The 26,185-nt window shown below is 47.9% G+C and overlaps 1 protein-coding gene across 2 annotated transcripts in view; it reads left to right on the top strand.

Moving 5' to 3' along the window:
• The window catches only part of AGPAT2 (1-acylglycerol-3-phosphate O-acyltransferase 2), an 818,715-nt gene that overhangs the window by 505,353 nt on the left and 287,177 nt on the right, over window positions 1-26,185 (top strand). For both annotated transcript variants that reach the window (XM_069609592.1, XM_069609591.1), the window contains exons 3-4: window positions 7,647-7,822; window positions 8,893-8,988. In XM_069609592.1, coding sequence (XP_069465693.1) covers window positions 7,647-7,822; window positions 8,893-8,988 — 272 coding nt within the window. The remainder of the gene's footprint in view (window positions 1-7,646; window positions 7,823-8,892; window positions 8,989-26,185) is intronic.

The raw sequence follows: 26,185 nt of genomic DNA, 5'->3' as shown, positions 1-26,185 counted from the left end.
ATTCCCCATTGGGCTCAATGGGGAAAAATCGCGCTCTGCGATTAAAGTGGTAATAGCGCAAATTACCACAGCCCTTAGCTCGGGTGAAATCCGCTGAAGTCCTGATTTGGCGGACCCTTAAATCCGGCGGTATTAGCGCTACCGCTGGATTTAAGGGTTACCGCCAAAGTCGTGATCAGGCCCCAAGTCTGTAACCTGTGTCTCCCGAGAGACCACTTGTCAAGCGTGTAGGCTCTTCAAGACCAAGACTCTGAAGGACCGATCTACCAAACGCTGGGCCCACTACGCCAGGCAACTTGATGCCATGGAAGTAGAAGGTGCTTTCAGCTACAGCAGCAATACCGCGGTTTCTGACGGCGAAGGCGACGGGGTGGCTTCGGTTACCCAAGCGCAGTCCCCTGACCCCAGTAGACAGGCCGGCAGTCTTGTTATGGGGACAACACCCGGCGCGAAGTGATATCACTTCATCCACTACTAAGCACACAACCCAAGGCCGAGACTCGACACATGTGTCGAGCGGACAGCAACGCATGACGCCCAGGTAAAGGTATGTGGACTCTCAGTCCTCTGGGCACTCTCATTTGAGATCGCCGCATGATAGGTCCCGGCCGTCGAAGGATGGTATGGACATTGCACGAAACAAAATCACTGAGGGCCGATCGACCGCGGATGAGGCTCTGGTTCAGCCTGCACCCGAAATTCGACGTTCTGCGTCAAATCAGGTACTAGGCCCAAACAGTCGGGGAAATACACTTCAGGGGGCCAGGGTAGGGAGAAAGAGTGCAAAAAGACCCCTCAAGAGGCTAGACCCACCCCTCATAAGGAGAAATCTCACGAGGCTAGGCCCAAAGAACCTGTATTACTTCCTCCTACAGATGAAGATTTAGGGCTCCTTTCCAACCATTGGTCATCCCTAGTTCTGCACAATGGTCGGTTGAGGATATACACAGAGCCATGAAGAGGATGTCCTTCATAGCAACCTTCTATGAAAAGAACCCTGCCTATTTCAAATGTTTCCACTCCACTCCAACCACTACATCACCCTCTGGATCAAAGATCCCTGCTCAACCCCCTGGTAAGAGGTGTCACCCCGAAAATCCAGTGCAAGGCACAGTCATTGATCTCTATGACCCAGATTCCGACCATGAAGACCTCTCTATTCAAGAGGCAGCAGACCCTTATTACAGGGATGATGAAGACCCTGAGGTTGACCCCGAGACAAATATGTATCCCATGGACTCTCCTGTTGATCAGGATCCCCCGGTCATGGACTCACCCATTGACAACCAACCCCTACTAAATGAAGTGCTCGTCAAGGCGGCAGAACCTTTTCAGATAGAAACGCAGGAAGTACAGCAGATAGAAACGCATAAATACAATAAGGATTTTGTAGAAGAAAACCTAGAAGATAAGAAGGCTGTCACGTAGTTTATCCCTCTCCTCAAGTCCATTCAGCAAAAAATACAGCCATCGATGGAGAATCTTACGCGGGCTGTGAACCCCTGCATAGAGAAACTATTTAGACCTGCTTCTTCTGACCCGCCGAATATCAGAGGGTAGCTGAAGCCCGATTCATTAGTCGTCACTACAACAAGAAAGAGGGCTGGTACTCCCCTAGCTTCCTCTGAGGCCCCGCCTGATAAGGAAAGCAAGAGGCTTTACACGATGGACAGAAAGGTGGCCTCCTCTGTGGCATTCCAGACTAGGATTGCTAGCAATTCTACCCTGTTGGCCAGTTACAACTGCCACAAATGGGATGAGGTCTCGGCCTTACCATCTTTGGCCCCAGAACCACTTAGGTCTCAGCTTGCCCAGGTGGTCGCAGAAGGCAGAGCAGTGTCAAGCTGCTTATTAAAAACCAATCCTGAAGTCGCAGACAACGCAGGCAGGATAATAGCAGAGGGTACTATTATCAAGCGTCACGCTTGGTTGCGCCAATCGAATTTTAAACCAGAGACACAAACAACCCTTATCAACATTCCTGTTGAGCCCAATGTGCTCATTGGCAATGCTGTCGTCCCCTTAAAGATGGCCAAAGACGAATATGATACTCTCAAGTCATTGGGCAAACTTACCAATAAACCTACTGGCCAGAGGGGAAACAGGAACTTTTGTCGCTCACGAGGCCAAAATTCATAGAGGGGTTCCACTTATATCCAGAGCCAAGGTACTACCTGGGGAAACAATCAGGGTCAGTCCTCCCAGAATTACACAAGAGGAGCGTGCAGATCCCACGGACGCATTAGAGGCAACTCCTCCCGAGATGGCACTCCACCTCAAAAGCAATGACTATCCTCTCCAGGTGCCCTCCCATGCCTCACCAGAAGAAGGCCGCACATCCACCTTCACCCGCGCATGGGAGGCAATCATCACAGACAGATGGGTGCTGTCCACTGTAACAGTCGGATATTGGATAGAGCTCCTCGAGTAACCCCAGAACCACCCCCCACGACAAACGACCCATTCCAATGAACACATCAAAGTCGTCCTGGACAACCAGGTAAACAAGGGTATTTATTCAACTTACTTCCTTGTGCCAAAGAAAGATTTAACAATGCGCCTAGTATTAGATTTGCGCCCTGCAAACAAATATGTCAAGCCACAAAAGTTCTGCATATACTAACAATGATAGGGGTACCCCATTTGTGGTGCAGCTATGGTGGGGTTTCAATAAATATATACAACAGGTATTGCCAAAAGCTGCAAACAGACTAATCTCTGAAACTAGATGAGTTCTTAGTTTCGCTGATAACGGTATCCCTTAGATGGATATCCAAACATAATTTACCCTAATTTTAAACGTTCTGCATGACTACGCTACAAGCAGAAATCCCTCCACTAAAAAAAAAGAGGGATTACATGGCAACATTGGATATGAAAGATGCCCATTTTCATATGTCAATGTTCCCAGCGCACAGAAGATTCTTGCGTATCAAGATAACCAATCAACATTACCAATTCAAAGTGCTACCCTTTGTAATAGCATCTGCTCCAAAGGTATTCACGAAGGTACTGGCGGGGGTGGCAGCACACCTGCGCAGGGAGGCAATCCCAGTGTACCCTTACCTGGACGACTGACTGATTACAGGGGAGTCCCCCCTAATTTGCAGGCAAAACATTCAGAAAACTATCAACCTACTCTTCCAATTGGGCTTTTACATCGAGAATAAATCAAGCCTTGTGCCAATCACCACCAAACAGTTCCTAGGAACTGTCATAGACACACAAGAGGGGTTGGTCTTTCCATCAGAGGAAAGAGTCCAGAAAATGTTACTGAAAATACCACATTATCAGGCCGGCTGCCAGATAAGGGTGGACAAAGCGATGCATGGCTAGGCATGATGGCATCTTGCAACTACCTGGATCTTCACGTGCGACTGCGCATGCGACCCATGCAGGAGTGATTGGTGAGACAGTGGTCTCAGGCAAGTGGTTAGTGGGATGATCTAGTGGTCGTTTTCGCCAATACTAGTACAAAATCTTCGCTGGTGGACAAGAGAAAATCTGCTGAAGGAGAAACCCTTCTACAATCCGGATGTACAAGCGACTGTCACGGCGGACGCCTCACTTGCTGGGTGGGGGTCTTGCTACCTTCACCACACAGCTCAGGGTCTGTGGTCTCACACGGCAGCACAGAACCACATCAATCTGCTAGAACTACTGGCAGTATTCAAGGCCCTTCAGACGTTCGAACCGCACCTAGTGATCACATCTGTGCAAATCCTGACAGACAGCACTACAGCGATGTTTTACATCAACAAACAGGGGGGGCACACATTCTCCAAATCTGTCCTGGCTTGCGCAACAAATTTGGAAATGGGCACTGAAACGGAGAATATTCCTATCGTCACAGCACGTTCCAGGGGTACTCAACTCTCTCGCAGACTCATTGAGCAGAGATCCCCTACCAGAAGAAAACAAGTGGCAACGCAGAGGTAGTAGAATACCTCTTCTATCAATGGGGTTTCCGCACAATAGACTTGTTTGCTACAAGCGAAAACAGAGAATGCCCAGACAATGCGTCCAGGTTCCCCAGCCAGGCTCCAAGGGGAAGGCCCTATGGATGAACTGGCCTGGGAGATTTGCTTACGCTTTTCCCCCAACACCTTTAATGAGGAAGGTGGTGAACAAGATCCACAAAGAAAAGGTGACGCTCATCCTAGTTGCTCCTATGTGGGCAAGACAACCCTGGTATCCACATCTGCGCAAACTGGCGGTGTGCGATCCCATCAATCTCCCATGCCCGTACAATCTACACAGCACGGGGGACTAACAGTGCACCCTCAACCTCAATCAATGAACTTGGCAGCATGGCTCCTGAGGTCATAGAGTTTGGACATCTTAATCTGCCACAAAGATGTATGGATATCTTAAAAGAATCAAGAAAGCCTAACACTAGGCACTGTTATTTTGACAAGTGGAGGAGATTTGTAATTTGGTGGCAGTCTAAACAAATGAACCCCATAGAATGTACCCCTTTCCACATTCAAACTTATATGCTGCACTTGCTAGATGCAGGGTTAGTATTCACCTCCTTAAACGTCCACCTGGCGGCTTTGTCAGCCTACACCACTTCCCACAATAAAGTCTCATGGTGGAAGGTACCTGTCATCAAAGCAATCATGGAGGGAGTAAGATGACGCCACCCTCCAATTCCGAACCCGCCGCCTGGATGGGATCTCAATGTTGTACTCGCTAAGCTCATAGGACCCCCTTTCGAGTCGATGCACAAGTCTAGTCTCAAACACCTGACTTAAAAAACTTCCTTCTTAGTGGCCATCACTTCCATAAGAAGAGTTAGTGAAATACAAGCATTGTCAGTGCAGGATCCTTTCTGTGTTGTACACAAAGACTAGCTGGTTTTCCCCTAAGTTCATCTCTAAATTTCACGTAAACCAGTGTATTGAGCTACCGGCTTTCTTCCAGGAACCCACCAGCTCAGCTGAGGTAAAACTCCACACACTAGATGTGAGGAGAGCGGTCCTCTACTGTGTAGACAAGACCAAACCGCTAAGAAAAACAGATCAACTGTTTGTCTCCATAGCACCAAGCAGAGAAGGGGACCGCATTTCAAAGAATGCCATCTCTAGCTGGATAGTCAGATGTATACAATTGTGCTATTCCCAATAAGACAAGACACTGCCTTTTACGGACAGAGCTCACTCTGCAAGGAGCACACGAGCCACTCTGGCTTTCATTGCAAATGTCCCTCTAGACAGCATTTGCAAAGCAGCTGCATGGAGCTCAAAACACACTTTCACGCAGCACCACTGCATTGACACTCACTCCAAGACAGATACACAAGTGTGGGACAAGCGGTTCTAAGACATCTGCTCGATACATGAACTTCTCACATCCCGCCACCTTCTTCTAACACTGCTTGCTAATCTATGCACAGCATGTGATCTAAGCAGATTCAACAAGCCTCAGAAGAGATACATTACTCACCGTAATCGTATTTCTGATGCTTGTATCTGCTTAGATTCACATGCGCCCACCCTTCTTCCCCTCTGAGAGAAGGCGCATGGATGCTTGTAGTCTTATCTATCTATCTGCTTGGATAATCTGTACTCACGCTACTCCTCATGCTACCTCATGTCCGAAAAATACAATCTGTGGGTCCTACACGTGTGAGGGATCATGGGTACAGTGGATGTCACATTAGGGATAGTATTACTGGCACGCCCTATGTCGATGCCCATTTTCGAGTTCGAAAAACAAACTGTAATACTCCGCAGCTTCCACTAGTTGTCGGCCTATGCACAGCATGTGAATCTAAGCAGATACAAGCATCAGAAATGCGATTACGGTGAGTAATGTATCCCATATTCCACTCTTACTGCCTGCTCTGCTACAAGGTTAATGGCCAACCCATTAGACATACAGCTGTTATTTTGCCTGTTGTCACTGTAAATTTGACCACACACAACTTACATAGCAACACTGAAAACACAGAGCACTCGATTCAACGTTAACGTGCAAATAGCTTTATTCAATTAAAAACAGTTCATATTTCACATATTAACCAGCATGGACTTATAAAAATTACTTTTAAAAAGTCAAACACTAATTTTTATGTGCCCTGCGTTCCACCCCTATGCAGGGACTTCCTCAGGCAAAGTGAATCAATGTGTTTTGCGCTAACCTACTTCTGTTTCTACTTATTCTAACTAGTCCATGTGGATATTCATGGAAAATAATCTTGTGCAATGATCTGTTTTCACAGACTAATACCAATGTTGGCGCTCTCATGAGTAATTGTAATTGTACTAAATAGTACTTGTTTTTTTGTTCGCTCAGCCATCTATCGTAATTTATTCACAACAGTGATGTACTGCATGTACAGAGTGTTTGGAAGTCATCAATTATGAAGACTAGTCATCAATTATGAAGACTAGCAGTAATGTTGCGTCATTCATTCTTGCGAAAGACCAACCTATTTTCTCTATGGATAATCTTGCATAGTTAAAGCATTGTACACTTTGGACATTTAACTTTGGTCGTGCCCCAGTGGGCTCAATGTGCTTCCTTCTTAAAGTGACCAGTGCTACACCATACCAATAAAAATCTAAAGTGCAATTTTAAAAATGATCTTTACTTTCAAGACCATTTTTTTCAATTTATTATCCTGCAACCCTGACAACCAATTATGATTTCGGTTGTCGACGCTGCAAGATACTACAGTGCTGCAAACCGTATTTGCAGCTCGCAGCACTAACATGCCTGGTTTCATTCAATCGGCTCAGTGAATAATGTATAGCTGTCATATTAGTTGCAAATTTGTCTAGCTCAGTGCAACATTTCCGCCCTAGTGGGCTTGAAAGTAAAGATCATTTTTTTAAATTGCTCTTTAGATTTTTAGGGGTTTCGCAAGCATGAATGCTGCTGCATTACTGCTAGTCTTCATGGTTGATGACAGCCAAAAACTCTACATGCAGTACATTACTGTTGTGAATAAATTACGATATTTGGCAGATCGGCAGAGTGAACAAAAAATAATAAGTACTATTTAGTACAATTTAATGACTCATGAGAGAGCCAAAATTGGTAACAGTCTCTGAAAACAGATAATTATACAAGATTATTTTCCATGAATATCCACATGAACTAGTATTACGGAACAGGGCCAAGATGGCCGCTCACATTTTAGGTATATAGATATAGGTAACCTTAGGGGTGAGTCTCATGACTTCAAATATATTGGATCCCTAGAATGAGTGGAAATAGAAGTAGGTTTGTGCAAAGCAAATTGATTCACTTCACCTGAGGAAGTCCCTGCATAGGGGTGGAACGCAAGGCGCATAAAGATGAGTGTTTGACTTTTTAAGAGTTATTTTTAGTCCATGCTTGTTAACAGGTGAAATATGAACTGTTTTTAATTGAATAAAGCTATTTTCACGTTAAAGTTGGATCGATTGCTCTGTGTTTTCAGTTTTGCTATGTAAGCTGTGTGGGATCAAGTTCACAGTGACAACAAGCAAACCAATATATATATTTAAAAAAATGCCATCATCTCTCTGCCAATGTTTTCATAATAAAATAAGTCGCACATATTTCAAGGAAGCAAAGAAACAATACGTTACATGTTACATATCTTATTAACATAACACAATAAGAAAATAAAAAGCCTATTCTTTTTTTGGCAGGTTTGATGGAGATTCTACCTGATAGATGTGTTCAGATTGCCAAAAAGGCTTTGATCTTTGCAGGATCAGTGGGCTTGATCACCTACCTGGGGGGCGTTATCTATATCAACAAGAAGCGGACAACTGATGCCAAGAAGGTGATGGAGGAAGTTGGGGAAGTTATGATGAAGGATAACGTAAGTGCATGGAGTATAATATGTATATAGTTTGGATGAGCATGTTGTATAATTGTGCTAAGATAGTACTGTTCCATTGCGATGGCAGGATTGCTGCAGGACTGTTGGTCCATTACTCGACTTTAGCTGTATTCAAACACCACTCACTATTTTGGCATAGAATCAGCACATCTAGTGTCGGCTGTGAGCAATGAAAGGAAGCAGATGTATAGAAGCGAGTTGTTAATTGTTCTATGAACAGTAGGGGTTGATATTCACTGACCGACGAGTAAGGCGTGTGTTGTTTACACTAAACAATGTTTGAAGTCTCACCAATTCAGTATGGCAGAATCAGTACTGGAGCCTCAAACTCGGTCCTTAATGATCAGAGTGATGTGTTTCTACAGTTAGAGATCGGTCCAAGTTGATCGATCGATACCAAACTCCACTGTCTTGAAAGTCAAAGGAGTACCTCGGTAGTTACAGAGAAGGAATGTGATGTCAATAGATTTCTCCATCACTGGCCTTCCTGTCTCGTTATAAGGCCTTTCAGTTATTTTCTTGGGTCAGCTATTATATCCATTTGTGAAGGCATATAGTTCACCATCGACGGTTTCTGCCCTGCATCACTTCTAGGCCTTGGTGAATACTTGATTTATTGTTCCCTTGGCCCCATCTCATTTTCCCCAGGTCGTCATTACGTAACATTGGGGGTGGCCGCCATAGTAATGCCTCAGCATGTTATTTTAGAGGTTCGTAGGAAGATGGAATGAAAGACCAGGAGCGGCCTTATGTAAAGTGGCACTGCATGCCACCTCTCCGCCCAACACCGCTCACCCATGAAGCACCCTTGTTCTATAACACCTGGATGGCTCCAGGCAGGTCAGCATGGTTTGCTGTATCAGCGCAGATGCTTTTGATTGTGGAGCCCAAAAGCTGAGGTGATTGGGAGAAGTTCTGGCGAGTTGATAGCTGAGGATAAAATAACTTTGTATTAAACCATTTTAAAACAACTAGCATGTAACTGTATGTAAAGTATAATGCGATTAAACGAGCCTAACGTTTTTTTTTATCCTCCTTCTATTGCACAGTTGAAAGTATGGGTGTACCCAGAGGGAACTAGGAACATAAGCGACGATTTACTACCCTTCAAGAAGGGGGCATTTCATCTGGCTGTCAAGGCACAGGTAACTGTTACAGCCCAGTACTGTGGTTGATCCTTTATCCGAAATCTCCATCATAGTGGGAACACCTATGCATTCTGTAACTTTCCTTGACATTATTTTCTGGGAATCACTTCCTGTTTTCTGTAGTCTTTGCCATCAGTTGCTGCTTTTCATGTTTCTTGTGCTGTTTTCCTGTAATGCCCTTCCCAAAGCGTGTGTATCATTGGTGTCTTCTTTTATTTAGCACTAGTCTGCTTGTTTTATCCTTTATGTATAGTTTTTTACTTTATTCCCCTAACCTGCCAGTGGGGTCTTTAGGCATAATATTCACTCTATGCATCGTTCTCTCCGTGACTTTTAATCTTTGTTTCTGCTAACCATACACTTCCCTCTCCTTCTCCCTTTCCCTCCCCCTCTCTCTCTCTTTCTCTTTCCTGCTGGTATATTTTCTCTCTTCTGTTTTTGCCTAGTCTCAGAATGTTTTTTTTTTGTTTCTATCGAGTAGGAATGTACTTATTCCCCTCCAGCAGGAAAACTAATACTATTTTATCTAATCCTCTTTTTTGCCATCTTGTATGAAATATGCGATCGAGCTGCTCTCAAAGGTGATATTTATGTAAAAGCGAAGGTAGGAAAAAGATCATCCTTACCCATTTCCCTGGGCATGGCCTTAACTTCTCTGTGTTATTATTTGTGTGCCTTGTCCCCTAACTATGTTTTCTACCAGGCTGTGAGAACCAGCATCTTGTGAACCGTCGTCCTCTATTGTAGATGACTTTTAAGATCCCAGGGTTTCTATCGCCAGCTCTGGGGAATGGGCTGTAACAGCTGTTATTGGCCCACCCTCAATTTATAGGCCCTGATCGTCAATCCAGCCTGCCTGCAAGGGTATTATTGTTATTCTTACCTGTCAAGTGACTCCAATCAAGCAATCCCACTAAGTCAGTGCCTCGTCTGGGACGCCCAAGGGAAGCCCTTATTTATATATTTTTAAAGCAAGTTATACCCTGGATGATAAACCCTTGTATGACACCCCTATCTTTGAATCCCCCTGACCTCACTGAGCCAAGAAGTAGGTTTGTTTTGCAATTTAAAAGATTTATTGGAAAAATTAAACAATATATATATATTACACTTTTATAAATAAATTAATATTTGATAGCACCCTTATGAATATTACCGTGATCAACAATTGATAATATGACAATTGTATGCTTACTTAATCACTTAGGAATTGGTATAGAAAGGGTAAAGTAGCAGATAATACCTTTATGGTTTCAAGGAAAAACAATGATGGAAAAGAATGCAACACAGGAATAACCTTGATTTGATTTCAACAAAAGACAATGTAATCACTTTTCCCCTTTTGGCAATTCATCCCCTCCCCCCTTATGCAATATAAAAAGATGGAAAGGAGAGCACACAGTTCTCAGGAATACAATCAAATGTAGTTCAAAGTTCCAGTTCCCCCCAGTGAGCTTAGAAGAAAACAGGTATGATTTTAAAGCAGGCAAGATCCTTTTAAATGTGGTGGCAATGAAGTGAAAAATATGCTGAAATGCTTTTAATTCCCTCTAGAGGTTCAGGGTGAGTGAGAGATACTTTAAATCAGTTCAGGTGAGCCCTACCAATGATTCAGGGATGGTTATCAGGTTGAAAACGGGATTCAGTAATGGATTCAGTAATGGATTCAGTAATGGACGCAAAAGACAGATATTTTTACACGTGGTTGAAATGAAGCAAACTGTCAATTCAATGCACTTTTTTCTGAGTGCGTCAATCGCGATTACGGAGGAACTATAAGGAGTAGCAAGTCGATTCTATGCTTGTTAGAAGCGATACGGACGATTTTATGAAGGTAGTTTTTCAGAAATGAAATAATGATTCAGAATGGCAAAATGACAGTTTTACAGGTTTAAAATCGGAGAAAGAACACACGATTCCTATGATGCAGTTATGGGCAGGTTCAAATGTTTTGAATCAGATTATTTTAAGCTAAGAGATTGGTTTTGCACAGTTCTGGCTGTGTACTCACACTATGAATTTGAAATAGGCCGTCAGGGTCTGGTCAGGTTGGGACTGGACTCCGGGCAGTTGGTTCTGAAGTCACAGCTATCTGGGTCAGCTCTGCTCTGCTGGTCTGGTCTGGATCTCTGGTTCTGCTCACAGCGATCTGGTCTGGTCTCTCTGAATACAGCACTGCTTTCTGGGTCTGCTACCGGTTCTGGCAAAAGTTCTTGGCAAAGAATCCAACAGCTCGCCCGGCTGTAGAATAGTTTGGTTGGATTGCTGGGTTCTGAAGGCCTGCTGAGAAGAGTTCTCAGCTTGTGGGTTAGGCCTTTGCTTTAAGTTCTGTAGTTAAGTTCTGGATCTCTGGATGTAAATTCTGGAATCTGGATGTGAAGTCGTCCGTCAAAATGCTCCGCAAGAAAGTGGAAAGTGAATGTCTCGCCTGTCCAAGCAGTCTCTTTTTATGTGTTTTGAAAGTGGGTGTGTGCGTGGGCATAACTAAGCCTGCCCCTCACAACTTATCATTGGTCAAGCTCTCCTCTCTCCCTTGATTGGGGGAAGGAAATGGAGTGTCATCGTGATAAGGTAGTTTATGGGTCAGAGGATCCACCCCTGGTCAATTTGTACACAAATCTATTCTTGATCCAAATACATATTTATCTACGTACAATTTTTCTAATATTATATGTCCAGTTAACATATTTTCTGTAGCACCAAACCATCCAATCCCTGTCTTTGTAAGATGTCGTGTCCACTTATGACAGAATTCTGCCCTTTTCATCAAGAACACAACCTCTAAACTTTTCCAGAATTTACACAAACATGCACAAGCAATATGGGCATCAGATGATAAAGTGTCAGATTTTTAACATACAGACATTCGGAGTAATACCTTATTTTCCACTACTACCCCCAAGAAAATACCACAGAGTCCTAACACCTCTTAAAGTGTGCACAGAAAAATCACAAGAATAATGATATTAATTATATAATTTTGACAAGTCCGTACTATGAATTATCCATCTTTTTAAAATTATGCTCTGGCCCAGAGGGGTGTGGTTTCCCAAAGCACATGGTGGAATTTCTGGTTTGTCCACTTCCTCCAACTCAAGTTGCTCACAGAGGCACTGCCCCTCCCAGTTTCTCTCAAGAGGAAGCCATTTACGACCCCCCTGAATTACCATTTGCCCCAGCCAAGAAAGGCTCATTGTTCAGTTTCCTGCAGTCCCCAGGTGCTCCTCCCCTGATTCAATCAGAGAGGTGTCATCTCCTTTTGGTGGGGGCAGCAGAAGGCAGCCAGGCCTAGGAATGCAGTGGCTGAGCAAGTTTCAACTCCTGTTGGGGGTAGTTGCCGGGCAGAATTCAATCTTTTTAAGCCAGGCTTCAGCTAAATGTCACTTTGGTCCCAGTTTTTCTTCAATCAAATCCAACTTACAATTTCTACACATGCAGCTAGAACTCTGATTCTAAGTTCAAAACTATGACCTTTAAACAGTTGCAACCTATGTGACACTCAAAAGTAGGTCACTCATTTATTTTAAACAATTCGATTTTAGTGGTTTTAAATCCAATTTCAGTTAAGCTGCTGACATCCACAGCTCAGCCAGTTTTGTTATAAACATTGTTTTGGGCTCTTCATCTTTCAAGATTTTGTATGCACACAAGAATACATTCTGCCAATTGTCTGCTGGTGTTCAGTGAGATTTTTGAATATCTTGCAATGTTTAAAATAGGCATTTTTAGCTTGCATTTCAGAGAAACAAAGGTGATTTCAAAGCGCTTTCTGAGCTAACAGGCACTGCTGTTTTTTCCTTTGGCACCACGTTTCACTCATGGCGCTTCTGGCCCACCACGCTCGCACTGGTGGGTAGCAAGTTAGGCGACCATTTTGGTGTGCGCATAAACTGCACGATTTTCCTGGATTCTGGCGCAATGTGGGCTTTTTCGGCCATCTTGGATTTTCTGAGCCCAGAGCCCCAAATGTTGCAGCATAATAACTCGAACATGGGTCAAAACCCCTGACATACCTTAGGTTTTTAATCTGTGTTGCTTATAGCAATTGCAGAGTACAAGCGAGTGCTGTCTCGCTGTGGGGATATCGCTTTCATCTACCGCAGCTTTGAATAAATGTAATCAACTTGGATTAAAATTGGCTAGTTGGTGAGCTGGCATACAGCTGGTCCACTGATCAGGTACCGGATAAAGGAGGACAATGCATGCATTCACAGACTCGCATTCGCAGAGTGCAAGCGAGTGCTGTCTCGTTGTGGGGATATCGCTTTCAACTACCAGAGCTTTGAATAACTTTCACCGCCTTGGATTTCCATTGGCTAGTTGGCGAGCGGGCGAATAGCTGGTCCGCTGAACAAGACGTGGATGAAGGAGGCCAATGCGTGCATTCGCAGAGTGCAAGCGAGTGCTATCTCGCTGTCCAGCTGCGAGCGTGGAGAAAGAGGACCTGGTTGAAGTGATTGTTTGTATTTCTGTTTTGCCTGCTTTTAAGGTACCAACTTGTTTGTATCTATCGTATCTGTGTTTCAACTGGTGAATTTGTGACCTTTGCCGCATGCAGCATAGAACGGCATGTGGAGATTATGCAGAGCCAAGGGAAAGCAAAAGCATCAAGGTACATGTATGTATCGGGAAACAGCCTGTGGCTGCAGCGATAATGCAGCCTCATCTAGAAATATCATCTGTGGTAAACTTAGTGAATACTTTAAAACCCATAGCAGATGCTGGTACTAAGGGCAAAATAACAGCATCTTGTCAAACTGAGCCTCGATGCCCACTGCTGGTGATAAGCAGCCTACTGCCACAGAGATAGTAAGAAATGGAACATTGCCTAATAACGGACGATGAAATGAGGAAAGTTCCAATTTTTAGGACATAGACAATAATTCTTTATTGGATGTATGTTATTCCCTTCAAAAAAGTATTGCTGCAGTGGCTGACAAACCTGTAATAAAGTGGGGTACCAGTTATGACAGCGGCAATAATTGAAAGGTGGAGGTAAATCTAAATAAAGATCTAAACAGATTATGGAATCCCCTAATCTTTTTTCTCAAATAGACTCAGTGATCTCTGAAGAGGAGATCAATACAAGCGCTCAACCATATTCAGAAATCCAGTAATTTATGGTCACAATGAAATTTGCCATGAAACTACTTGTAAAACTAACTACTACTTGCAAAACACTTCCCACCCTAAGATCATGATTCATGAAGCCGTTACTATTCACAAGCGTCCTCCAAGCATGCCACGTTCTGTTAGAGAGATGTGTCGGTTCATGAAAAGTCTATAGATAAAGACCTTGAACTGACATCAGACCCGCTGCTGAACATAAGCTTTCTGAGTTCTCTGGAATTTATTTGACGCTAGGCAAAAAAGAATGGCGTTAAGTAAGCAAGTAAATGCTGATAAAACTCTAGTTTATAACCCACTGATGAACAGGGAAGATCACATGCAGTAGGGACAATGACCCAGAAAGTTAAAAAGAAGATATCAAGGAAAAAGAGACACCAATCTAAAAATGCCTAGACATTGACCAGCTGGCTGGTAAATGGTGATACATCTGTGGCCAGTATTAATTTCAGTGCCGGATATTGAGTTACCAATGACTAAACCGATTGACACTGAAAGAGTGAAAATACTTGGCTTTAAAGAGACAGTGACTGGCTTTAGTTGAGGTAAAGCCGGCTATCCCTAGTACGAGGGTGCTGGGGAATAAAATAATGGCAACAAACTTAGAGCAGCAAACCAACAATACATGAATAAATTGGTATGCTTGCTTACAAATTGTGAAGCAAATTCTCCCTTTGAATGTATTGGTGACGGAGGACTTTGAATTTGTGCAACTGTTGGAGTGCACTAACCCAAATGTCACTCAGATTCACTGTAAAAACTATGCAACAGTTTCAATGATTCATAATTATTGTATGCAATTTTCAGACTTGGGTGTGGAATTAGACATGGACCCTAAAATGCCTAACCCTAATCTGAGAGTGTGTGAATTATACCCTGATGCTATTGGTCAACACAGTAATGAGAATAATCATGGGGAGGAGGGAACGAAACTAGAGGAAGTACAGCAGGTCTTGAAATAACTGGCTGAATCACTCCCGATTATTTTGCTTCTCCAGCATGGGGTCTGGCATGGATTCACATGCTCATGAATATCCCCCGTCGTCAGGCTGGGAATCCTTGGTAAAGAAAAAATCAGTTTCGTTTCTGAAATGTCTTTCTACTAGTAACCAATCACTGGTCTCTGGGTCATACTGCCCCAAGCCAATGACTGCCCTCTACCTAAGCCCCTCCTCTGGCAGCCATCTTCAGATTTTTACTGCACGTTCAAGTGTTGGGAGTCCTCGTGCTGTGTCTCTTGAGCTTTTACTGCGCATTGTGTTTTTTCAAAGAGTTTACTCTTATTTTTTCGGTCAATCGAGCCTCAAGCTCCACCGATTCTTCTTCCGATCAACTGGGACACGTTTCAGAATTTTCTACGCCCCTCAAGGGTTTTCGTTGAATTACACTTCTTGGAGGATTCCGGAAGACCTTTCAGGCCTACCCCGATTCGGACATGGCCTAGGACAAAGGTGATTCGACACCTACAGGATCCAAACTGTTCAGGAACTGCCCAGGATGTGGACTACAGAATGTCTTCAAGGAAGATGAGCACTCCCGGTGCCTCTACTGCCTTCACGCCGAAAAGTCGCACGTAGAGGAGGACTGTGCGTAGAGGAGGACTGTAAGAACATGTCAGTCCGGACAATGAAGGACCGTCGTAATTCGGCTCACCAACTGGCTGGAGGGGAAGAGCCCATCAACAGGTGAGAACAAGTCCTAGCGGTCGTCTAAGACCTTTGAGGGCACTCCAGCGACGGGGGCCCAACAAAAGGAAAAGCACTGCGAATCCGCGGGCGTCGGGAGCGCCATTGTTTTGGGCTCCTCGGCTGCCAGGCAGGGCGCAATGTCACTGACGCCATTATCCACGAGCCAACGCTCTGGCTCGGGGAAAAGGAAGTCGGAGAACCCTAGTAAACTTTGGGAGAAGCCCCGTCGATCCCAACGGAGAAAGCCAAGGGGGGGCGAGGTGGTGACCCTCCCCCTAAGGTGAAGGCCTCGATTGAAGGAGTCGAGACGGCCTTGGCAAAGCCTGTGGAGGCTACCCCAGTGGAGACGACGTCCGGGCCTAGAGTTTCCCTGCCACCCCGGAGGGAATCATCTTTCCAGCCTATTGAGAAGACCCCTGTGAAACCCCGGGACGAGAAAGAGGGGGGGCATGGTAGACATAACGGACACAGACACCACCTCCGAGGATGAGCTGGCTGGCGTCAAAGCTGTCAAAGGACAAGAAGTTTGAGGTCAGGACCTATGGGAAGGATCCCGATGAGGCGGATGTGATGAGCAACAGTGGAGCCGACGAGGAGCTACTGACCATGGAGGAAACAGAGGACCCCGTGCCCCAGCCGTCGCTCTCGTCACAACCGATGCCTACGCCATAGGACAATTCAGGCACAATCTTGTTGGCTTTGCAAGACCCTGCGTACGGAGATAAGGACAAGGTTGCCCTTACCCCCAGCGGACGATCCAGCGGTGCCTGGACTGTTGTGGAGCCCACCGAACAAAGCAGAGGTGAATCCATCCTTCCCCTCCCTTCCATCCTTCACCTTCATCCCCTCCACCGAGGGATGAGACGGGAATGGGGACTGATAACGACAGGGACGGAAGACTACGGTGGTGACGATGGGATGGATCTCCCATCACCCCTTGCCTGTGTCTCCCCTCCTGATGTAATTGCCTCCTTTCATGCCATGATTGCCAGGGCATCGGAGCTTTTCCAGGTATGCCCTGAAGAGCAGAAGAAGGAAGGTTTCCTCTACCAACGACGGGAGGCCAAGAGGAAGACCGTCCTCTCAGTCCCGTTACTGGACGACATCTGGCATGAAGGACTGTCCTTGCTGAGGAACCCGTCCATGTCCCCTGCAAAGAGGGACCGGTACGAGAAGAAGTACCGGGTCCCAGACTCCGCTCCTATGTGCCTCAGGGCACAGCCGTTCCCGGATTTGGTGGTCTCCGCGGCGGGCAAAGAAGAAATCAGCGGGCCGACGGCATCTACTTCCACTTCCCCACCTCACGGCGAGGGGAAGAAGCTGGACGCCATGAGATGACGGGTCATCTCGTCGGCAGCAACGACTATCAAGGCGACCAACGCCCTCGCGATCGTGGCACGCTATGACAGGGAGCTGTGGTTCAGGATCACTCCCCTCCTGGACTTCCTCCCAGACGACAAGAGGGCGGAAGACCTTGAAATCCTGCAGGATGGTGAGGTGGCGTCAGACCACGCCATCACAGTGGCCATGGACATCGCTGACACCGGTTTCTACCAGATGAGCAACAGTGTTTGCCTGCGCCGGCGTGGTTGGCTCAAGGCCACTGACTTCCGTCAAGACGTGCAGACCAGGGTACTGGACATGCCCTTTGACGGAAACGACCTATTCGGGAAAGCGGTGGACGAGTCGCTACAGGCTATCAAGGCAGACACCGAGACGGCCCGTGCCCTAGGCGCTCTTCATCAACGACGGCCGTCCTTTCGGACCTCCGGAGGCAAATTCCAAGGCGCCTCCAAAGGATTCGGCGGAAGTTCATCGTCGTACCGCCAACCTGCCCGTTCCTTGTCGCAGGAAAATTACAGAGGCCACAGCAAGACCAGTGATACCGTCGTCGCCGCCAAGGAGCCCAGGGTGGCAAGGCCTTGGTGAACCAGGATTGAACCGGCCGTGACTTTGGGCCCCCCACCAAAGCACCAAGGTGGGAGGCCGGCTGGCGAGCTTCATCAGCGTGTGGGAGTCAATCTCCGCCGACCGTTGGGTGCTAGATGCCCTGGCCCACGGGCACACTCTGGAGTTTCACAGAAAGTGCCCCCTTTTCCTCCTGTGGCCAGGATAGAAAACCACATTCCACAGCTGCTTCTGGAGGTACGAGCCATGCTGAGAAAGGGCACGATAGAACTTGTCCCAAAGAGGCTCCGGGGCTCCGGAGTATACTCGCGGTACTTCCTCGTCCAAATGAAGACCGGCGGCTGGCGACTCATCCTGGACCTTCGGCGCCTCAACAAATACATCAAAGCCCAGAAGTTCTGGATGATTACCCTTCAGCATGTGCTGGGACAGCTGGAGGAAGGCGACTTCCTATCGTCGCTGGACTTGGAGGATGCTTACTTTCACATCCCCATACACAAAGGACATCGAAAGTTCCTATGTTTCTTAGTCCAAGGGCGGCACTACTAGTTCAAGGCCCAGCTCTTCGGGTTGAAGTCGGCCCAAGGATATTTACCAAGTGCCTGGCACCGGTGGCGGCACGACTGAGCCTGCAAGGTATCCACGTTTACCCCTACCTGGACAATTGGCTCATCCGAGCAAAGTCAAGAGAACTCCCCGTCGACCACACATCGAGGGTTGTCTGCCTGCTCACGGAACTGGGATTCTCAATCAACTTCGCGAAGTCCCACTTGGTACCATCGCAGGACGCCCTGTTCCTGGGTGCCAGACTCGACTCAGTGGAGCAGTTGGCTTCACCGTCGGAAGAGAGGACGAAGGCCATCCTAGGCAAGGTACAACGGCTGTTGACCATGGAAGTGGCCAGGGTGAGGTCCATCAAGTCCCTGCTTGGCATGATTTCATCCTGCATCTACCTTGTGTGCCTGTGCAGGCTGCGGATGCAAGCACTGCAGGAGTTCCTCGACGCCCGTTGGATGCAAGTGACGGGGAGCTTCAAAGACAGACAAGATCTCTCTAAGCGAGACTTTCCGTCAGGCGATCCGGTGGTGGGGCACCTGCGCGCATCTTGCGGCGGGCATGGACTTCCAGACCCCAAAGCATCAGGAAACGGTGACGACGGACGCCTCCTTGCAGGGATGGGGAGCGCACACCAGAGATCTCTACGCAAGAGGCCTTTGGTTCCCGGAGGAGAGGTCCCTACACCTCAACGTCCTGGAGGTCTGGGCCGTGTTCTGGGCCCTCAGGTCTTTCCTTCCGTCCCTCAAGGGTAAAGTGGTGCGGATCTTCACCGACAACACCACCACAATGTTCTACATCTGGAAGCAGGGGGGCACCAGATCCCCTGCCCTATCCAAGGAAGCGCAGGACCTGTGGCACTGGGCCATCGCCCAGGGAATGTTCCTGGTACCTTTGCATCTGGCAGGAGTGAAAAACACTGTTGCCGACTCACTCAGCAGGGAGCTGCGCTCTTGCCACGAGTGGGAACTTCAGCAGGATCAAATGGATCTCCTATTCCGACTATGGGGCTGCCCCCAGATCGAGCTGTTCGCGACGGCGTCCCACACCAGGTGCCGGAGGTTCGCCAGCAGGTTTCCCCAGCCAGGGAGCATGGGCGAAGCATTCTCCTTCCCCTCGGACGGCCTGTTCCTGTATGCGTTCCCACCGTTGCTCATCAGTCAACTTAGACGGTCCCTTGCAGGATGATCCTCGTCGCACCGGTGTGGCCAAGGCAGATATGGTTCCCGGACCTTTTGGACTTGTCAGCATCCCCACCAGTCAAACTGCTGACGGACGCTGATCTTCTCGTCGGGGAAGGAGACAACATTCTACATCACGATCCGGGATCGCTGAACCTACAGGCTTGGCTCCTGCAGCACTTGAGTTCGGAGGCTACGATATCCCGGTGGACTGCAAGGAGGTACTTGCAAAGGCCAGGGCGTCCTCGACTCTTAAGTGCTATGGACATAAGTGGAAGAGATTCTACGGATTACGGCCCATCAAGTGCTGCCAGACTTGCTGTCACATGCCTACATCAAGATCCATCTGGCGACTATCTCCCACTACACCAGGCCTGGTGAAGGAATTCATGAAGGGACTGTTCCGCTCGTTCCCGCCGGTGAAGGCTCCAGCCCCGGCGTGGGAGCTCAATCTGGTGTTGACCAGGCTCATGGGTCCCCCATTCGAGCCCTTGCATTCGGCACTGCTGAAGTTCCTATCGTGGAAGACAGTGTTTCTTGTGGCCATCACCTCCGCACGACGAGTGGGAGAGATCCGGGCCCTCTCCTGTAAACCTCCATACCTGACATTCCACGAGACAAGGGTAGTGCTGAGGACGCACCCCTCCTTCTTGCCCAAGGTGTCGTCGGACTTCCATTTCAACGAGCCCTTGGTGTTACCTGTTTTCTTCCCGTCGCCTTCGTCGCCGGCTGAGAGGACTTTGCACTCATGGGATGTGGCTAGAGCACTGAAGTTCTACGTGGACCGCACAAAGAGTTTTCGGAAGACATCACAGCTGTTTGTGAACTTTGGCCCTGTGAACCAAGGGAAAGCCCTCTCGAAGGCTTCCATTTCCAGATGGCTCTCCGGCTTCATCTGCACTCTCACCGGTTGGCAAACCAACCGTTGTCCGGGCGTCCGAGAGCCCATTCAACCAGAGCGATCGCTGCTACTACGGCGTTCCTGTCTGGTGTGCCCCTGCTGCACATCTGCAGGGCTGCTACATGGAGGTCAACTCACACCTTCACGAGATTCTACTGCATCGACCAGGATTCCAGGGAAGCATCCAGAGTCAGCCAGGCAGTGTTGCGCAGCCTGTTCGCTTGAAGGTGAGCCTGGTGAGGAGGTAAGAGATGCTTAATGTTGAGTTGTTGAAATGCTTAATGTTGAGCGTTGCCACCTCCCGTGGTTGTGCATGTGTGTACTGCTATGTACTCTTGTATTCATGAGCATGTGAATCCATGCCAGAGCCCATGCTGGAGAAGGAACAAGTTACTTACCTGTAACTGTTGTTCTCCAGCATGGGTCTGTCATGGATTCACATGCAAACCCTCCCCCCAACTCCTCTGCGGCTCTTCTCTTGGTCCTACTGCCACTTTACGTGCTACCAAATCTGAAGATGGCTGCCAGAGGAGGGGCTTAGGTAGAGGGCAGTCATTGGCTGGGGGCAGTATGACCCAGAGACAAGTGATTGGTTACTAGTAGAAAGACAGTTCAGAAACAAAACTGAAACTGATTTTTTCTTTACCGAGGATTCCCAGCCTGACGACGGGGAATATTCATGAGCATGTGAATCCATGCCAGACCCCATGCTGGAGAAGCAAAATAATCGGGAGTGATTCAGCCAGTTATTTCAAGACCTGCTGTACTTCCTCTAGTTTCGTTCCCTCCTCCCCATGATTATTCTCATTACTGGGTTGACCAATAGCATCAGGGTATAATTCACACACTCTCAGATTAGGGTTAGGCATTTTAGGGTCCATGTCTAATTCCACACCCAAGTCTGAAAATTGCATACAATAATTATGAATCATTGAAACTGTTGCATAGTTTTTACAGTGAATCTGAGTGACATTTGGGTTAGAATATTCATGAGCATGCGAATCCATGCCAGACCCATGCTGGAGAACAGTTACAGGTAAGTAACTTGTTCCTTATTGTACATTAAAGTTTTGATATAATGTCTTGGAATACCTCAGGATACCTGAGGATTCAGGCACCTCTTGGATTCCAAAGAATCTGTGAAAATATTGTTACATAACCAAATATTTATGCTACAGGAAATTTGGATGATGACAAAATTATATGTTGACGCTACCATACCTTCCAAACCCTGGCGAGAAAGGGTGAGGTGGGTGGATCGTATGGTGGTCTGTTGATAGCTGTAAAACATTCTGTTTTTGCCTGTAGGATAGATACACTACACTGTCAGGATTATGTATTTGGAGGTGAACGGTGTTATTGCAGGGGACATGAGGGGAATGTTAGTTGTTAATGTTTATGACCCCCCCGGGAGCCACTTTCTCTAATGCCATTTTAAAGACATTGAATTACATACTGGTAGGATGGATCAGTGGGGAAAATTATGACGTTGTGGTACTGGGAGGTGATTTTAATGCCCATTGTGTGTCCACTATTGCTATTGGGAAACTTGTAAATGCTGAAAGCAAAAGTATCATGAGGAAGAACAAATCAAATTTATTTATTTATATTTTATTTATTTAAGCATTTATAAAGCACGCTAAGCCCAAGGCATCAAGGTGCTAGTTACAGGATAAGACAGAGGTAAGGGAGTAACAGGATGTAAACTACAGCACAAACAAGAGAATCAAGTCAGGTTAAGTTGCAATAACGCAGGTGAGAGAATCAGGTCAATGTTGGGCCTTGTGACAATAACAATGGGCCTCATTACACGGTAGGCGGTAGGGATTTACCGTTACCGGTAAGGGATTACCGATATCGGTAAATCCCCTCCCCAATTACGACCCGGACAAACCGCTATTAGCGGCACCGCTAAGTACGGTGGCACTATTAGCGGCAACTCCGTGAGCGCGCGCCCCCTCAGTCCGGAAATAGCGGCATAGCGCTAATATCACGCCATCACGAGCCATGCGGACATGGCAATACCGGCATGTAGTAGACCCAAAAACCCCTTACCGGCAAGGCGCTAATACCGGCATCGCGAACCACACGTTAAAAGAGCACAGCAGTGTTCCTACCTGCCACAGGTTGACAAAATCAGCACAGGTGGAGGCAATGGAGACTGGCAGCACAAAAGAGCACTCCACACCCCTTCCCACACCCATTCCCACACCAAGATGGATGCAATACTAGCAGCATTACATGGGCTAGAGGACATGATTGCAGTGCAGCAGCTACAACAACAGGCAGCACAGAGGAGACGCAGGAGGAGGAGGAGGAGGAGGAGGAGGAGGGCAAGACAGGCGCAGCAAGCACCACCAGTGCACCTAGTGATACCACAGAGGCAGCCACCAATTCCCAGGATCAGAGCCAGTCCAGTCAACCTAACCCCTGAGCAGATACACACCCTGTACCGTCTGGACCGGGATACCATCACCACCATTGTAGACACGATATACAACGAAATTGTGAGTCTCATTGACATCCGTACTGCCATCCCCCCTCTACTGAAGGTGGTAACTGTGCTCCACTTCTTGGCCACAGGCACCTACCAGCATACGGTAGGTCAGATGCATGGCATATCACAACCAGTATTCTCACGCACACTGAACCAGGTGCTCGATGCCCTCCTGAAGCACACAAGTCAACACATATACATGCCACGGACTGCCCAGGAGATCTCCAACACCAAAGTTGGCTTCCATTCACTGGCAGGCATCCCAAGTTGCATCGGGGCCATCGACTGTACCCATGTAGAACTGGTGGTCCCACATGCCAATGAGGTAGTGTACCGTAACAGAAAGCAATACCACTACATCAACGTCCAAATGGTATGTGACTCCAATAAGATCATCACACATTGCTGTGCCCGATATCCCGGTTCAACCCATGATGCAATGGTCCTGCGGAACTCGACAATACCACGATACATGGAGCGACATGCTGGACAACGTTCGTGGCTACTTGGTGAGTAGCAGGCCAACCACATGGCAGTGTGATGTGATTGTGAGTGGGGGGGTAGATGCATACTCCAACTGGGCGTGATTGGGGGGGGGAGATGCATACTCCAACTGGGCGTGATTGGGGGGGGGGGGAGATGCATACTCCAACTGGGCGTGAACTGGCGTCAGGAGAAGAATGGACATACATATTTGCATCACTGTACAGTGAGGCAGCCCACAATGGACCAGACACAAAACCACATGCTAGAAGTGAGTGCCACGACAAACATATCTATCCATTACGCCAAACAGGCCATTCCAAACAACATGCACACCGCACAACACACCATTCCCCCCATTACACAAATCAGCAACATGCATATAAAAATCACATCTGAAATGTACGCTGAACAACATCAGAAATTATCCGCGCACATGAGTGCATACAAATGGATCTCCTGTAGCCATTGTAGTGAGCCACACCCGTACCCCACCACAGAAGTGCCATTGAACAGCATGGGGACATCAACTAAGGAATGGCAGTGTACTAGCAGTGTGGCACTAACGTTGCCAGGGCCAGGAAACACAAATTACTTCAACTCAGGCGGGACATGGCAATCCCTGACGTATGCATGCATGGTGCATGTCCACTTGCAAGGACCACCTCACCTTCCCAGATTGCAGTTACCCTGATTGCCATGCGTGCTTGGATCAGTGGATGTCGTTGAAAATGCTATGTTTGTTTGTGTGATATGTGCAGGCTCCACTTCATGTAGACACTTACACATACCCATTGTTGCACCCATGCAGGTGATGCAGGTTATCCCCTGAAGAGGTGGCTCCTTACCCCTGTGCGGAACCCACAGAACAGGCACGAAGAGGACTACAATCATGCACACACCCGTACCCGCGTGGTGATCGAGCAGACATTCGGCCTATTGAAGGAACGCTTCCGGTGCCTCAGCAGGTCGGGCGGGGCACTCCTGTACGGGCATGAGAAGGTGGCCAAGATCACCATGGCATGTGTCATGCTGCACAATATGTGTATCAGACGGAATGTGCCAATGCCCCCTGACATTGAACTGCAACCACCGTCTGAGGATGATGACGGGGATGAGGATGGAGGAGAGGGGGCTGCAGGTCATGCAGGTGGCGATGCCCATGAGGGACGTGCTGTGCGGCAGCACCTGATAGACCATTGTTTCTGATGCCCATGGATTAGGAGGGTGCAATTGATGTGGAGATCAGGGCACGGGGTGTATGGAGGATATTAACACAGTGCACCCTTCAACAATAAAGCACACATACACAATAATCAATGTCCAGTCATGTGATTATCCATGCCATTACGTGTGTATTGAGCATTATGTCATTCAAACGTGCATGTACCCTCCACCCCAAACACCCTCACCCCCCTGCCCCCACAACTCCACCAAACACCCTCACCCCCCTGCCCCCACAACTCCACCAAACACCCTCACCCCCCTCCCCCCACAACTCCACCAAACACCCTCACCCCCCTCCCCCCACAATTCCACCAAACACCCTCCCGCCCTCCCCCCACAACTCCACCAAACACCCTCACCCCCCTCCCCCCACAACTCCGCCAAACATGGTGTGCACATCGGTGCTTCATTAGTCTCCAAGTGTCAACAGTGACAGGCTGGCCCTACTTCCCTTCTCCACCACCACCATTGGGGGGTTGTGAGTCTGACCGCCGCAAGGACCGGCTGGACCTGCGCAGGATGGTTGTTTGGTCTGAGCTAGTAGACGAGGGGGTGGCTGGTTGATCTGCTCCCTGTGTGTGGCGCATGCTCTCCATCGCCTCAGCAATGCGCGTTAGGACCTGCCTCACAGCGGCCATCTCGTCACATAGGCGCGTCGTGTTGCTGTCCAAGGCAGCTTTCATGTCCCTTGATAACCCCGGATCTCCTCCCTGGTCGAGGCAGCCTCGCTCACTTGCCGGGCAACCAGGGCATTGAGCTCCTCCTGGCGCTGTCGTATCAGGCTCATGCTGTCGTCTGCGGCCCTGCCCCTGTTACTCCTCGGCGCAGCTTGCTGCATGTGGCCGACATCAGGTGAGCTTGCCACGGGACTGAATGACCCATCCATTGAATCTCTGGCATGCACCTCATGGATGCTGCCATTGGATGTGTTGCATGGGCTGTGGTGTGGGGACAGCTGAGTGCTGGGTGTACGCTGCCCTTCCGGTGTCAGACATGGGTCGTCCACATCACTAATGGGTGCCGTGGCTGCTGCTTCCCCGACGGAGCTATTGGCTGCGGACGGCGTGCCTTCTGGCACTGGCTCCTGAGTGGTGGGGGTGGGTGGTGTGGGTGCTACCACAGTGTCGGATGGCATTTCGACCCTTGGTGTGGTCGGTGCGTGTGTGGCTTGTGAACCCTGGGCCACTCCAGATTTCCCAGTGCCCCTCGATGTACTGGGCCTGGTGCCTGCATCCTTTCCCTTGGCCTGCTTTTTGGGTGGTGGGGCCTGCCTTGCAGAGTCCAGCTCCTCACTGTCAGAATGTGAACCTGTGGGGGAGCAAGACAGGGATAGCGTCAGTGATGGGTCAACGTGCATCATGCATATGTTGTTGTTGCTGCAGTCCTTTGGATTTGGACATCTAGTTTGGACATGCAGGTTGTTGGCCAGATGGGTGGGTCATCCGGACATGAGTCAGGGTGACACGTGTGTGAGGTGCTGCATGCATGTGGTTGTGTGGGAATATGCACAGCATATATGCAGGGTTGTGTACATGTGTGTGTGATGACCCCATCCATTAGCTAATTCCCATTTCACATTAGGGGGAGGAACTCATGCTTTGCATTGCAGTGTTTTGCGTGGACACTC

The sequence above is a fragment of the Ambystoma mexicanum genome, chromosome 8, assembly GCF_040938575.1.
Source record: "Ambystoma mexicanum isolate Mex_15411 chromosome 8, UKY_AmexF1_1, whole genome shotgun sequence".
Classification (NCBI taxonomy): Eukaryota; Metazoa; Chordata; class Amphibia; order Caudata; family Ambystomatidae; genus Ambystoma; species Ambystoma mexicanum.
The sequence above is the reverse complement of the archived record's forward strand: the minus strand, read 5'-3'. Positions and strand labels throughout refer to the sequence as shown.